Source organism: Perognathus longimembris, chromosome 14, assembly GCF_023159225.1.
Source record: "Perognathus longimembris pacificus isolate PPM17 chromosome 14, ASM2315922v1, whole genome shotgun sequence".
NCBI lineage: Eukaryota > Metazoa > Chordata > Mammalia > Rodentia > Heteromyidae > Perognathus > Perognathus longimembris.
The window spans coordinates 38,483,080-38,500,046 of record NC_063174.1 but is presented as its reverse complement, the minus strand read 5'-3'; the positions used below and the strand labels follow the sequence as shown (position 1 = coordinate 38,500,046).

The 16,967-nt window shown below is 41.8% G+C and overlaps 1 protein-coding gene across 6 annotated transcripts in view; it reads right to left on the bottom strand.

Annotated features, from left to right (window-relative positions):
- Positions 1 to 16,967, bottom strand: part of Pcnx1 (pecanex 1) — a 171,897-nt gene that overhangs the window by 131,123 nt on the left and 23,807 nt on the right. For all 6 annotated transcript variants that reach the window (XM_048362358.1, XM_048362361.1, XM_048362362.1 and 3 more), the window contains exon 2: positions 1,900 to 2,108. In XM_048362358.1, the coding sequence (XP_048218315.1) occupies positions 1,900 to 2,108 (209 nt within the window). The remainder of the gene's footprint in view (positions 1 to 1,899; positions 2,109 to 16,967) is intronic.

Below are 16,967 nucleotides of genomic sequence, written 5' to 3'. Positions count from 1 at the left end.
TGGCTATTCTAGGTCTTTTGCTGTTCCATATGAATTTATGGATTGGTTTATCTATTTCAGTAAAGAATGTGGCTGGGATTTTGATAGGGATTGCTTTGAATCTGTAGAACAATTTGGGCAATATGGCCATTTTCTTGCTCCATCCTTTCATTCGAAGCCTGTTTTTGTCCCTTGCTGTAAGATGGGTCTCTTGTATACAACAGATGCCAACTTTTTGTTTGCGGATCCATTCTGCAAGTCTGCTCCTCTTTATCGGAGAATTTATACCATTTATATTCAAAGAGATCAAGGATAAGAGTGTTTTTTTTCCTTCCATTTTCTTGTTGGGCTTTTTCCTCTTTTTTTTTTCTTGTCTTTAGTGAGCTGCTCTTTCTGTTGGGCTTTGGCTATCATAGTTTCTTTCTGTTTCTGTCTGTGTGTTCTGTACAACCTCTGTTGGGTGGGATTCCCCTCTTAGAATTCACTGTAGGCCTGGTTTTTTATTCACATACTCCTTTAGATCCTCTTTGCTATGGAAAGATCTGGTTTTCCACACTCTCCCTGGTGTCCGTGGAGTCCGGCTGTGTGGACTCTGCGCTCCCGGCAGTTGGTCTGCCAATCCCCGGGTCCCCTTTCCCAGCCTGGCCCTGTTCGGGCCAGGGTTGGCTGGTGGGGGAAGGGTGGCCCGTAGATTCTCCGGCTCTGTGTAGGTTTTCGGCTTTTTTTTTTTTTTTTGCTCCTTTTGGTTTTCCTACATTTCTCCACTGCTTCTGGCTGCTGGTTTTGCTGGGTTCTTGATGGGGTGTTGGGTGCTGGAGTTCCCAGCTCACTATTCAGTTGGAGCGAGTTGGGGTGCCTCCCTACTGTGGCGGCGCCATCTTTGGGGAATCTTAAGATAATTTTTAAAAGAATATAAATTGAGGGGCTGGGACTATGGCCTAGTGGCAAGAGTGCTTGCCTCGCATACATGAAGCCCTGGGTTCAATTCCCCAGCACCACATATATATAAAAGGCCAGAAGTGGCACTGTGGCTCAAGTGGTAGAGTACTAGCCACCCAAATTGATGTGTTGAACTGAAACCCCTTTGTATAACTATTTAAATATAAACATCTTAATAAAAATATAAAATAGATTTGCAATACTGATAATGCAGATTATGTCAAGTCATACATTTTGTTCATATATGTAGGTTTTTTTTGGAGGACAGGGTCTCTTTACATAGCTCAGACTAGCCTCGATTCACAATCATGCGGCCTCAGCCCCTAAGTACTTAAGATTACAGGTCTTTATGCGGCTTCTCGTGTGTGTGTGTGTGTGTGTGTGTGTGTGTGTGTGTGTGTGTGTCTCTCTCTCTCTCTCTCTCTCTCTCTCTCTGTCTCTCTCTCTCTCGTGGATTCCAGGCTTGAACTCTGGGCCTGGGGTCTGTCCCTGAGCTTTTATGCTCAAGTCTAGCACGCTACCAGTTGAGGCACAACTCCACTTCCAGCTTTTTGGTGGCCAGCTAGAGATAAGAATCTCACAGACTTTTCTGTCCCGGCTGGCTCTGAACTGTGATCCTTAGATCTTAGCCTCTGAGTAGCTAGGATTAGAGGTATACAGCTAGGATTACAGCCGGGAACACCTGACTATTTGTATATTTGTTAAGTGCTGAGAATTAGATACCGTATTTCATTATTCTTTAGACTGTGTTTCCCTGTTTTTTTGTCTTGGATGTTACTAACCATGGAGTTTAGTAATGAGGCCAAGGATACTTATTTCTCAAACATACCAGTTAGTGTTGCTCTAGTATTAACTCTGTCATTATATCTACAGTGGTAAAGATTTTGATACTGCCTAAAAACCATGTAAAAATAATAATCACAATACAGTAAGCATGTCATAGAAACACCGTATACTACAGAGTAACCCAGGTTTCCTTACCTTGGCCCATTACTGTCTTTTCTCCTTATTGAACAGTTGCCTTGTTCAGCTTTGGCTCGCTTATCAGTGAACTCATTCGCGCGCCTATCTACAACTTCTCCAGCATCAAGAGCTCTGTGTAGTCTATAGTTGACCATCTTCAGAACAATGAAAACAGCAGCTACCACGGGACAATAAACTGCTACTATAATCATGGAAGAAGGAAGGGCCTTTAAGAGAAAGGAAATAAAAATAGAATACATTTAGAATGCATTATATTCAATTAGAAATGTGCACCTAAAATAACAATCATGTTTACGTAAAAAGGCAATTATGCTACTAGTGCAAAATTGCAAAGGTTAAGACTGTAGCACCCAATATAAAACCTACTGGCTATATGTGGTTACTGAACATCTGAAATATAGCTTAACGTGCAATGAGAACAAAATAACACTATACTTACTGAATTTCAAAGACTCTAAGAAAAAAGAGTATAAAGTATAAATTGTTATGTCAACTTATATACTGAATTAAATTTGGGTTAATATCATTAATACATTAATTTCATTTGTTTTTACTTACTGTTTTACTTATTTGTTTTACTTACTTTTTACTTACTGTGGCTCTTAATTTAAAATTATTTTGTTGATACATAACCCATGTCACAGAGCTAAGGTATCACATTATTTATAATTTGTATCCTAACTTATTTGGGATACAAGCAGTGTGCCCTAGAAAAAGTGGACATTAAAACTTATAATGGAGAGAGGAGAAAGATGGCGCCAAAAGAATAGGGAGGCACCCCGACTCGCACCAACTGAACAGCGAGCTGGGAACTCCAACACCCACCACCCCATCAAGAACCCAGCAAAACCAGCATCCAGAAGCAGTGGAGAAACGCAGGAAAACAAAAAGGAGCAAAAAAGAAGAACCGAAAACCTACACGGAGCAGGAGATTCACCAGGGCACCCTCCCCCCACCAGCCGACCCTGGCCCAAACAGGGTCAGGCTGGGAAAGGGGAACCCGGCGATCGGCAGACAGGTTGCCAGGAGCGCAGAATCCATATAGCGGGAGACCCCACGGATACAAGGCAGGGTGCAGAGCAAGACACACACCTGCAGCGACGAGAAGTTCGGGTCCACACCGGATTCGGACAAGGGAACCCAGTGCGGCAGAAAGAGGGAACGGGGGAAGCCACCATAACACTTCGCCAACCCCTGAAGGGCCAACGGCTGCGCGGGACACACACACAAAGCAGCAAAAGTGAGTCCCCCATAATCCCTTCCCCCAACGGGAGACCCAAGCCCGACAAAGAAGATATATCTCCCTCCCCCCCCCTCCCCACTCCCGTGGGAACAAAGAACTCCCCAAATCAGGCGGGAAGCTCCCATCAGGCGCTGGGAAGCCAGTCTAGCAGGGGAAGGGCGGAACAGCCCCAAGCCCCCAAAGGTTCCTGAACTGGCAAAACCGGCCCGTCCCCTTCCCAACAGGGGTCGGGGGACGGCCGGCAGGGCAAGCCCCACCCGAGGCGCCTGGACCTTGCGGACTCTTACAACTAAAATCACAGGCGCTGGTGGGCAATACCAGCCCAGCAGGGTCACCTGAGCCTGATCACGTCCCCCCTCCTTGCAGCAGAGGCGAGGTCTGAGGGTGCCAAGCCACACCCGGACAGTCGATCCCACTGGGCCCCACACATACTGCCTCCCCCCCCCCACCGGACTCGCGGGAGGGTGCAAGCACAACCCAACAACCCAGGGCTCGCTCTGGGAGGCAGACCCCGCTAAAGTGCCTGTTGTAGGGGTCTCACAGTGCACAGGAGGGCGGGGCCCCGGCGAAAGAGCCCGCTCTGGTAGGCGTGAACTACACCGGTGGGCGGGGCCACAGCGACAGCACCTGCTGCCTTAGACACGCCTACACAGAAGGGAAGGAAGATCTACACACACCTCCAGATGCGCAAATCACAAAGAAACATAACTCAGTTCATCAAAGGACAAGCCACCTCGCCAGCTCCAAAAAGCAGCTCGACTGAAGAGGAGATGGAGAATAAAAAAGCAAATGAGGCCATGTTAACAGGAATGATCGAAAGCGTCAGAAATGAAATCAGAAAACAATTCCAGGAGTTTAGAGCGGAAATCTGGAAGGACACCCAGGAAGCTAAGAAAGAAATGGAAGCAAAACTGGATACAATGCAAGCCTCGTTTAAAGAAATGGAAGCAAAAATGGATACAATGCAAGCCGCCTTTAAAGAAAATCTTCACACCCTGAGAATTGAAATGCATGAAAAAATAGATTTAAAATACAACTCTCTAAAGGAAGAAATTTCCACGATCAGAGCTGATATGACAACCATGAATAGCTCTCTGACATCCATAAACTCCGCAATTGAAACCATAACACAAAGAGTTGACCATATGGAATCCAGAATCTCTCGCCTGGACGATGAAGCAGCTGACAACAACCAGAAAATGACCACACTCCAAGAAAAGGTGAAGCTTCAGGGAAGATTAATCCAGGAACTAATGGACAAAGACAAGAGATATAATCTGCGCATAATTGGAATAGAAGAAGGAGCCGAATATCAGAGCAGAGGGCTTAACCATGTCCTCAATAAAGTTATTGCAGAAAACTTCCCCAATCTCACAGGGGACCCCATCCAGGTAACCGAAGCCTATAGGACACCTGGCAGGCCAGACCCCAGGAAAACCACCCCAAGGCACATAATATTCAAGACTACAGACCTCAAGATTAAAGAGCAAATTCTGAATTCAGCCAAAGCGAAGAAGGAAACTTTTTTCAATGGGAAGAGGATTCGAATAACATCCGACTTATCCACACAAACTTACCAAGCTCGAAGTGAGTGGAAGAACACTATCCAATTACTTCAGAATAACAACTTACAACCTCGGATCAAATATCCAGCGAAACTGGAGTTCACATTCGAAGGGAGAACCAGATCTTTCCACACCAAAGAGGAGCTAAAGGAGTATGTGAATAAAAAACCAGCCCTACAGCGAATATTAAGAGGGGAAGCCCACCCAACAGAGATCGTAAAAGACACACAGACAGAATCAGAAAGAAACTTCAATAGCCAAAGTCCAGCAGAAAGACCAGCTCACTAAAGACAAGAAGAAAAAAAAAAAAAAAAAACAGGAAAAAACAGCCCAACAAGAAAATGGAAGGAGAAAAAACACCCTTATCCTTGATCTCTTTAAATATAAATGGCTTAAACTCCCCGATTAAGAGGAGCAGGCTGGCAGAATGGATCCGCAAACAAAAAGTTGACATCTGCTGTCTACAAGAGACCCACCTTACAGCAAGGGACAAAAACAGGCTTCGAGTGAAAGGATGGAGCAAGATCTACCAAGCAAATGCACCCACCAAAACGGCAGGTGTAGCCATTCTGATCTCAGACAAGCTGGACTTCTCTTTAAAGTCCACTCAAAAAGACAAAGAAGGACACTACATATTAATACAAGGAAAAATCCAGAATCAAGACATCACGGTGATAAATGTATACTCACCGAACAAAAGAGGCCCGACATATGTCAAGCAAATTCTCACAGAATTACAGAGCAAGATAGATGCAAACACAATCATAGTGGGTGACTTTAATACTCCTCTCTCTCCAAGAGACAGATCCAACACCCAGAGGATTAGTAAGGGAGCTGAGGACCTAAATAACACCATTTCCCAAATGGATCTAACAGACCTATATAGAACCTTCCACCCTACAGAGACCCAATACACCTTCTTTTCAGCAGCCCATGGATCATATTCCAAAATAGACCACGTCATAGCCCACACAAAGAACCTCAGCAAATACAAAAGTATTGACATCATCCCATGTATTATATCTGATCACAGTGGATTAAAGGTAACCCTCAACAACAAAGGATACCACAGAGCCTATACACACTCTTGGAGGCTAAACCCCACGCTGCTATCCAACACTTGGGCCACAGATCAAATTAAAGATGAAATCAAGGAATTCATAAGCCACAATGACAAAGAAAACACATCACAAAGAAACCTATGGGACACAGCTAAGGCAGTACTGAGGGGCAAGATCATTGCACTCAGTACCCACATTAAAAGAATGGAAGCAGAGCAGGTGAATACCCTCACGATGAAACTAAAACAACTGGAGAAACAAGAAATGACAGAATCTAAAACGACTAGGAGGGGAGAGATTACAAAGATTAAAGAAGAGATAAATCTGATTGAAAATAGAAAGACCATTCAACAAATAAATAAGACTAAAAGCTGGTTCTTTGAGAAAATAAACAAAATTGACAGGCCCCTTGCAAGACTCACAAAAAAAAGAAGAGAAGAGACTCATATTCGTAAAATCAGGGACTCCACAGGAAAAATTACGACAAGTACACACGATATTCAAACAATCATAAGGAGCTATTTCCAAAACCTCTACTCAGCAAAAAACAATAATTTTACAGAAATGGATCAATTCTTAGAGAAGTACAAACTGCCCAAACTGAACCAAGAAGAAATAAATCAACTAAATAAACCAATAACTTACAGTGAGATACAAGAGGTAATCAAGAACCTCCCTACTAAGAAAAGCCCAGGCCCAGATGGATTCACCAATGAATTCTACAAAACCTTTAGTGAGGAGCTAATTCCAATACTCCTCAAACTCTTCCGCGAAATAGAAACGGAGGGAGAAATTCCAAACTCATTCTATGAAGCTAATATCATACTCATCCCAAACCAGGCAAAGATCCAACAAAAAAAGAGAACTACAGACCAATATCACTAATGAACACAGATGCAAAGCTTCTCAATAAAATATTAGCTAACAGGATCCAGAAACTGATTAAGAATATCATACATCATGACCAAGTAGGCTTCATCCCTCAGTCACAAGGATGGTTCAACATCCGTAAATCAATCAATGTAATTCACCACATAAACAGAACTAAAATCAAGAATCACATTGTTATCTCAGTTGATGCCCAAAAAGCCTTCGACAAAATACAACATCCATACCTATTAAAAGCTTTGGAGAGAACAGGAATAGATGGAACATTCCTCAAAACAATAAAAGCCATATACAACAGACCAACTGCTAATATCATATTAAATGGAGAGAAACTTAAATCATTCCCCCTAAACACAGGAACAAGACAAGGATGCCCACTCTCCCCACTTCTGTTCAACATAGTGCTGGAATCCCTAGCCATAGCAATAAGGCAAGAGGAGGACATCAAAGGGATCCACGTCGGCAAGGAAGAAATCAAGTTATCCCTATTCGCAGACGACATGATCTTATACCTCAAGGACCCAAAAAACTCAGTACCCAAACTCCTACATCTAATAAACCAATTTGGCAAAGTAGCAGGATACAAAATCAATCCACAAAAGTCAGCAGCTTTTCTGTACACCAGCAATAGACAAACAGAAAAGGAAATTATGGAAACAATTCCATTTACAGTAGCCAAAAAAGAATAAAGTACCTAGGGATCAACTTAACCAAGGACGTGACGGACCTATTCAATGAAAACTACAAAAATCTAATAAGGGAAATCAAAGAAGACACAAGAAGATGGAAAGACCTCCCATGCTCATGGGTAGGCAGAATCAATATAGTGAAAATGGCCATATTGCCCAAATTGTTATACAAATTCAATGCAATACCAATCAAAATCCCAGCCACATTCTTCACTGACATAGAGAAACCAGTCCATAAATTCATATGGAACAGCAAAAAACCTAGAATAGCCAAAGCAATTCTAGGCAAAAAACATAGTGCAGGAGGTATCACCATACCAGACTTCAAGCTCTACTACAAGGCCATCATAACAAAAACAGCATGGTATTGGTATAAAAACAGATCGGAAGACCAGTGGATTAGAATTGAAGACCCAGAAATAAAACCGCACTCTTACAGCCAACTGATATTCGACAAAGGAGCTAAAGACATACAATGGAATAAACATAGCCTCTTCAACTACTGGTGCTGGGAGAACTGGGCAGCCATATGCAGAAAACTCAAAGTAGACCCAAGCCTATCACCATGCACCAAGATCAACTCAAAATGGATCAAGGACCTCAACATCAGACCTGAATCCTTGAAACTACTGAAGGACAGAGTAGGAAAGACACTAGAACTTATAGGCACAGGAAGGAACTTCCTGAATAGAGTCCCAGGGGCACAACAAATAGGGGAAAGACTCAACAAATGGGACTACTACAAATTAAAAAGTTTCTGCACAGCTAAGGTCATAGCCACCAAAATAGAAAGACAGCCAACGATATGGGAAAGGATATTTACCAGCACAGCAACAGACAAAGGCCTGATATCTGTCATCTACAGAGAACTCAAAAAACTAAGCCCCTCCAAGCCCAATAAACCTATTAGGAAATGGGCCAAAGAGCTAAAGAGAGACTTCACAAGAGAAGATATAAAAATGGCAAAGAAACACATGAGGAAATGCTCAACATCCCTGCTAGTAAAGGAAATGCAAATAAAAACAACCCTGAGATACCACCTCACCCCAGTTAGAATGGCCTATACTCTGAACTCAGGAAACAACAAATGCTGGAGGGGCTGTGGGGAAAGAGGAACCCTTCTCCATTGTTGGTGGGAGTGCAAATTAGTACAACCACTTTGGAGAACAGTATGGAGGTTTCTCAAAAAGCTCAATATAGACCTACCCTATGACCCAGCCATACCACTCCTAGGCATCTATCCTAAACAGCAAAACCCAAGATATCAAAAGGACATTTGTACTTCCATGTTTATCGCAGCACAATTCACAATAGCCAAAATATGGAAACAACCCAGATGCCCCTCCACAGATGAATGGATCCAAAAAATATGGTACTTATACACAATGGAATACTACATAGCGATTAGGAATGGTGAGATATTGTTATTCGCAGGGAAATGGTCAGAACTCGAACAAATAATGTTGAGCGAGACAAGCCTAGAACACAGAAAACAAAGGGGCATGATCTCCCTGATATATGACTGTTAACAAAGGGAGATGGAGAGACAGTAGAGACCAAGTCTGTGAACACTGTATAGGTGCTTGATACATTGTATATTGCATATGGGTCTACCTGACCTAGACAAGGGATGGGAAAACAGGTTGTAAGATATCACAAGAAATGTACACACTGCCCTACTATGTAACTGCACCCTCTTTGCACAACACCTTGTAAAAAAAACTTTATGTTCAATTAATAATAAAAAAATTAAAAAAAATGAATCAAGGACCTCAATATAAGACCTGAATCCTTGAAACTACTGAAGGACAGAGTAGGAAAGACACTAGAACTTATAGGCACAGGAAGGAACTTCCTGAATAGAGTCCCAGGGGCACAACAAATAGGGGAAAGACTCAACAAATGGGACTACTACAAATTAAAAAGTTTCTGCACAGCTAAGGTCATAGCCACCAAAATAGAAAGACAGAAAGGATCTTTACCAGCACAGCAACAGACAAAGGCCTGATATCTGTCATCTACAGAGAACTCAAAAAACTAAGCCCCTCCAAGCCCAATAAACCTATTAGGAAATGGGCCAAAGAGCTAAAGAGAGACTTCACAAGAGAAGATATAAAAATGGCAAAGAAACACATGAGGAAATGTTCAACATCCCTGCTAGTAAAGGAAATGCAAATAAAAACAACCCTGAGATACCACTTCACCCCAGTTAGAATGGCCTATACTCTGAACTCAGGAAACAACAAATGCTGGAGGGGCTGTGGGAAAAGAGGAACCCTTCTCCATTGTTGGTGGGAGTGCAAATTAGTACAACCACTTTGGAGAACAGTATGGAGGTTTCTCAAAAAGCTCAATATAGACCTACTCTATGACCCAGCCATACCACTCCTTGGCATCTATCCTAAACAGCAAGTCCCAAGATATCAAAAAGACATTTGTATTCCATGTTTATCGCGGCACAATTCACAATAGCCAAAATATGAAAACAACCCAGATGCCCCTGCACAGACGAATGAATCCAAAAAATATGGTACTTATACACAATGGAATACTACATAGTGATTAGGAATGGTGAAATATTGTTATTCGCAGGGAAATGGTCAGAACTCGAACAAATAATGTTGAGTGAGACAAGCCTAGAAAACAGAAAGAAAACAAAGGGGCATGATCTCCCTGATATATGACTGTTAACAAAGGGAGACGGAGAGACAGTAGAGACCAAGTCTGTGAACACTGTATATGTGCTTGATACATTGTATATTGCATATGGGTCTACTGACCTAGACAAGGGATGGAAAAACAGGTTGTAAGATATCACAAGAAATGTACACACTGCCCTACTATGTAACTGCACCCTCTTTGCACAACACCTTGTAAAAAAATTTATGTTCAATTAATAATAAAAAAATATATAAAAAAAAAACAAAACAACAAAAAAAAAACTTATAATGGTCTTAAAAACCATAAAAGCAAATACAACACAGGAGATATGTTTTATTTTTAAATGCTTATGATACTCAAAAATTATTGCCTGCCCAGTAAAGGAGTTTGGATATAGCTATGAAGATTTCTACACTGAAAAGTTGGAGTTTTTACATGGTGGACAATGAGCAAAATGTGAAGAAGGTCAGAAAATATGGTGGCACAATTCTAGATAATGAGAGTCAACTGCAGAAAACAAGTATTATATTTGCTTATGTAGGGTCTGCCTGAGGTTCCATCAGGTTCCAAGGAACAGCACTTGTTAAAGCTCTAAACAGTATTGTCACAGGAGTTCAATCAGCTGATTGCCGTAACATGTCTGAATTACATAACCCACTGCTCTGAGAATCTGCAAACCAGACAAGCCTCCAGTAATTTCAATTTCTGAATACTTTTCTTCAGGCAACATCTGTCCTCACCTTTTAAAACTTGTTACTACCAGACTTGCGGCAAGACGGCGGAGGAGTAGCAGAGCCCTAGCTGAGCTCCCTCCGACATCGCAGTTTTCTCACCCCATAGAAACTTTTACTCCTAGAAAGACAGCCAGAGTAAGTTCTAACAGTACAGGGATTCTGGCCAGGAAGGAAAAATGGACTTTGCTCATCTGAAAACACAGATTTGAGCTCAGGGCGGCGTCCCGCCACCATGCCAGTGGCACAGAGCCCAGCATAGCAACCTACACTCCACACAGCTAAAGCACACAGCGTAGACCAGGAGAAATCCTCCAGACAGCAGTTGAGCACGGACAGACTGAAATTGCAGAGAAAGCGTGAGTACCCCACGAAAGATGTTCTCACTCGCGCCCACAGAGCAGCTTGTGGAAGGTAGCCCTTCCCCCACCGCCAGAGCAAAGCGCCATCTTTGCCACTGGCATAGGGTCAGACCAGATTGGAACTAAAGCGGGCCTGGGGAAAGCGAGGACAAAGGAGCCATCTTTGAAAATGGCAAGAGAAACCGACCAGTGAGAGCCAGCTCCGCCCAGGAGAACGCCCCCTGCCCAGGCGGGAGGCTCATCCTAGGCCACAGCTCAGCTAGAGGTGCCCTGGCCTGCCCGCCAGAATTTCTAAATTTAAAGTGAAAGCAGCGAGCAACTACCTGCGGCAAGGAAACACCAGACGGGGGAACAATCAGTTCCTGAGACAGATAAACGGTCTTGTCACAGAGGAAGCCCAATTCCCAGCCCGAAACAGAGCTGAATTCCATAGCCACCTCTGCCAAGGAGGCCGCCCCGCCCAGGAGGGAGGAACCTCCTCCAGGCAAGCAACTCTCAGCCGGGTAAACCAGGCCAGTGGCGCCCGCCGTGCTGAGTCCACAGCCTATTCAAAGGCAGGTGTTAAAGGCCACAGCCCCACAGCAAACAGAGGAGCGACGGTTCCCAAGACTGCTCACGTCCCCGTCTACAGAGGACGCCCAAGGCCTAGCTGCAAGCTGTGCAAACCACAGAGACCCACGATTGCACCAACAGGGGAGAAGGGTCAGAACAAATCCACCTCCTGCAAACTGAAAGCAAGTCAAACCAGCCAATCAGGAAAATAAACTGAAGACCATTGCAAGGAAACCAGAGACTGGGGAAAGACCACCCAAACAAGGAGGATTCCATTTTTTTTTCTTTTCAAACATTTTTTAAACTTTTTTAAAATTTTTTTCACTTCTGAAATGTCGTTGGTTTTTTTGTTTTCCATTTATACCTGTTTGTTTTATCAAGTTTTTTTTTTGGGGGGGGGGGTGTTGTTCGTTTTTCTGGCTTTTTTCCTTTTTAAAATAATTTTTTCTCTGTTTTGTGCATCTGTCTTCCAGTATTTTTTCTTTATTTCTCTCTTTGCGTTCTCTTTCTTTAAAAATTACTTTCCTATGAATAACATCTCCACTTTTTTCTGCTAACTCTCCATTGTCTATCATTTTAACCTTGTTCTTTCTACTGATTCTACTCTTTTCCACATTTCCACGTCACTGAAACTAAACCAAAATCATCACCCCACCCCCCAATACATTTTACTCTATTCTCTTTACTACCTCTAACTTTCCCTCCTGACTTACTGCCAGGACCTCCAGGTTCCTCTGACTTCCGGTTATTGGATAGAGAATATACCTGCTTAATCTGAGTGAATCAAAGGGGTTCATAGAGAAAGCCAGTCCTAAAAGAACTTAATATAAGAACAAGAATTGCTCATAGGGTTGTAACAGTAAATAAGTAACTACAGAATACAGGGCCCAGGATCGGTTGTTATATTGAAATTGTATTCTTTAGGAACACCAAATCTAATTTTATAGACAGGTATACAAGGTATCTGTATATAATTGTGAACTTATAAGATTTATACAACAGTGCTTGGTAAGGGCTGCTTTGGGTCTTAAGTGGTGCTCACAGGTGCTTGTACATTGGCATTCCCAATCCAAATGGGCAGAAGAAACACAAGAAAGATGGCAAACAATGGAGTCTTTTCTCCCACTCAAAACAAGCAGGAAACAGAGCAGTCAATCAAAGAAATAGAAGAGAACCCTCAAAAGACTCTACAAATTCTACTAATAAACATGTTAAATGAAAAGTTTGAATCAATACACCAATCCTTCCATAAAGTAATAGATGATTTCATGGCCTCAACAAATAGAAAGATAAATGAAATTCAAGAGTCAAATGAGGGGCTAGGAATATGGCCTTGTGGCAAGAGCGCTTTTCTCATATACATGAAGCCCTGGGTTCGATTCCCCAGCACCACGTATATAGAAAATGGCCAGAAGTGGCACTGTGGCTCAAGTGGAAGAGTGCTAGCCTTGAGCAAAAAGAAGCCAGGGACAGTGCTCAGGCCCTGAGTCCAAACTCCAGGACTGGCACACACACAAAAAAAAAGTCAAATGAGAAGATAGCTACTCAGGTAAAAGATTTGAGAGACAGCACTCAAAACCAAATTAATGAAGTAAAGAAGTCCATGCAAGACCTAAGAGATGACATGGAAATCATCAGGAAAGACCAGTCAGAAGGAAAAGAGATTCGAAATCAAGTAGCTAGCCTACAGTCCGACTAACTGAAGCAGAGGATCGAATCTGATGAGCTGAAGACTCCCTAGAATCTATGGAGGAAGATCAAAAATCAATACAAATCCAGTCAAATCAACAAAACAGATCGCTACAGGAGATTCAAGACACGATCAGGAAGCCCAATTTAAGGATAATAGGTATTGAGGAAAACTTGAAGAAAGAAGTTAATGGGATAGGCAACCTATTTAACAGAATATTAGCTGAGAACGTCCCAACTATCCAGAAGGAAAGGCCTATACAGATACAAGACGCATTTAGAACCCCAAAGCGACCAGACCATACCAGAATAGGACATCCCAGCGACACACTGTGATCAAAACAGGATCAGTAGAGTACAAGGAAAGAATCCTTAAGGCTGTTAGGGAGAAGAAAACAATCACATATAAAGGAAAAGCAATCAGAATTACCCCAGACTTCTCAGCAGAGACCATGAAAGCAAGGAGAGCCTGGAGTGAGGTATACCAAACACTAAATAAAAATAACTACCAACCAAGAATACTGTACCCAGCCTAACTCTCATTCATAGTCGAAGGTCAAATAAAAGTCTTCCACAGTAAGGAAAAACTGAAGCAATATATCTTCACCAAACCAGCTTTACAGAAAATCCTCAAATATGTACTATACAGGGAAAATAATCAAGATCCCAATACAGACAAGAGAAATGAACCCTAAAAAGTAAACAACCGATCAAGAAATGGGAAGACACAGCTCTTATTTTTTATTTATTTATTTTTTTTTGGCCAGTCCTGGGGCTTGGACTCAGGGCCTGAGCACTGTCCCTGGCTTCTTTTTGCTCAAGGCTAGCACTCTGCCACTTGAGCCACGGCGCCGCTTCTGGCCGTTTTCTGTATATGTGGTGCTGGGGAATTGAACCCAGGGCCTCATCTATACGAGGCAAGCACTCTTGCCACTAGGCCATATCCCCAGCCCCAAGACACAGCTTTTAATAAGATAGCTATAATGAAAGGAACAAATGATCATCTCTCAATCCTCTCAACATTAATGGACTTAATTCTCCAATCAAACGACACAGGCTCATAAGTTGGATCAAAAATCAAGATCCATCTTTCTGCTGCCTCCAAGAGACACATCTATCCAGCAAAAGTAAACATCTTCTAAAAGTGAAAGGCTGGAATCAAATCTATCAAGCAAATGCCCCCATAAGCAGGCTAGAGTTGCAATCCTGGTATCAGACAAAATTGAATTCAAATTAAAAAAGGTAAGAAGAGACAAAGAAGGTTACTACATACTAGTAAAGGGATCTCTCCTACAGGAAGATATAACCATTCTAAATATCTACACACCAAATGCAGTAGCATCCAACTTCATCAAACAAACATTACTGACTCTAAAAACACTCATAGACCCAAACACATTGCTAGTTGGGGACTTTAACGCTCCACTATCACCTCTGGACAGATCAACACGCCAAAAACTGAACAAAGAATCCACAGAACTAAATAATTGCATAGACCAACTAGACTTAACCGACATCTACAGAATATTCACCCAGCAACAACAGAATACACATTCTTCTCTGCAGCACATGGAACATTCATCAAAATAGATCACATCTTAGGACACAAAGATAATCTGTACAAATTCAGAAGTATCAAAACCATTCCCTGCATTCTCTCAGACCACAATGGAATAAAATTAGAGCTCAACTCAAACAGCTACCACAGAAAATCCTACAATTAATGGAGACTAAACAACATACTGCTGAACCATCAGTGGGTCATTGAAGAAATCAGAACAGTAATTCAAATGTTTATGGAATTCAACCAAGATAAGGACACAAAGTACCACCTCCTTTGGGACACAGCAAAGGCAGTACTCAGAGGAAAATTTATATCTCTGAGTGCATACACCAAAAAACTGGAGAAACAGCAACTCAATAATTTAAGGAAGCACCTTAATTTCCTTGAAAGAGAACAACAAGCCAAACCCCAAGTCAATAGAAGGAAGCAAATAATTAAAATCAAATCAGAATTAAATCAATTAGAGACGAAAAAAACATCGAAAGAATCAACAAAACAAAGAGTTGGTTCTTTGAAAAAATCAACAAGATAGACAGACCCCTGGCAAACGTGACCAAAAAACGAAGGCAGCACACTCAAATAAACAAGATAAGAGATGAAACAGGTAACATCACCACAGAAATAACCGAAATTCAGAAAATAATAAGGGACTATTTTGCAAACCTTTATGCCAACAAATTTGAGAACTTGCAAGAAATGGATGATTTCCTAGAAAAAATTCATATCCCCAAACTCAACCATTAAGATTTAAACCTCCTAAACAGACCCATATCCAGTATTGAAATAGAAACGGCAATAAATGATCTCCCATCCAAGAAAAGCCCAGGTCCAGACGGATTCACTGCAGAATTCTACAAGGCCTTCAAAACAGAACTCACACCAATATTTCTCAAACTCTTCAATGAAATTGAAAGAGAACGTTCACTACCAGACACATTCTATGAAGCCAGTATAACCCTCATCCCAAAACCAGGCAGGGACGCATCATGGAAAGAGGACTATAGACCAATTTCCCTGATGAACATAGACGCAAAAATTCTCAACAAAATTCTGGCCAATCGACTTCAACAGGTCATCAAAAAAATCATACACCACGATCAAGCTGGATTCATCCCAGGGATGCAAAGTAGGTTTAATAAACGCAAGTCAATTAATGTAATCCACCACATCAACCGGAGCAAGGTAAAGAACCACATGGTTTTATCTCTGGATGCGGAAAAAGCGTTCGATAAAATCCAGCACCCATTTATGCTAAAAGCCCTGGAAAAACTCGGATTCCAGGGAACATTCCTGAATATAATCAAGGCAGTTTATGACAAACCAACAGCAAGCCTAACTCTAAATGGTGAAAAACTAAAGCCATTCCCTTTAAAATCAGGAACAAGGCAGAGATGTCCACTCTCTCCCCTGCTCTTCAACATAGTACTAGAATTCCTAGCCAGAGCAATTAGGCAAGAAGAAAATATAAAGGGGACCCAAATAGGAAAAGATGAAGTTAAACTTTCTCTCTTCCCAGATAACATGATCCTATACTTAAGAACCCCATAGACTCTACCCCCAAGATACTAGAGCTGATCCTAAACTTTGGCAAAGTTGCAGGATAAACCCTCAAATACCAACGGCCTTTCTCTATGCTAACGACCCAAAGATGGAGGCTGAAATCAGGAAAGCAACTCCTTTTGCAATAGCCCCCAAAAACATAAAATACCTAGGAATAACCTTAACCAAAGAAGTGAAAGACCTCTTTGATGAGAACTTTAAAAGCTTGAAAAACAAAATTAAGTCAGAACTAAGGAAATGGAAAAACCTTCCATGCTCCTGATTGGGAGGATTAATATAATTAAAATGGCAATATTGCCAAAGGCTATCTACAAATTCAATGCAATACCCATTAATATCCCAACACCATTTTTTAATGAAATAGAGGAAGCAATCCAGAAATTCATATGGAACAATAAAAGACCTAGAATAGCAAAAACAATCCTAAGCAGAAAGAACAGTGCTGGAGGAATTACAATACCCTACTTCAAGATGTATTATAAAGCTATAGTAATAAAAAC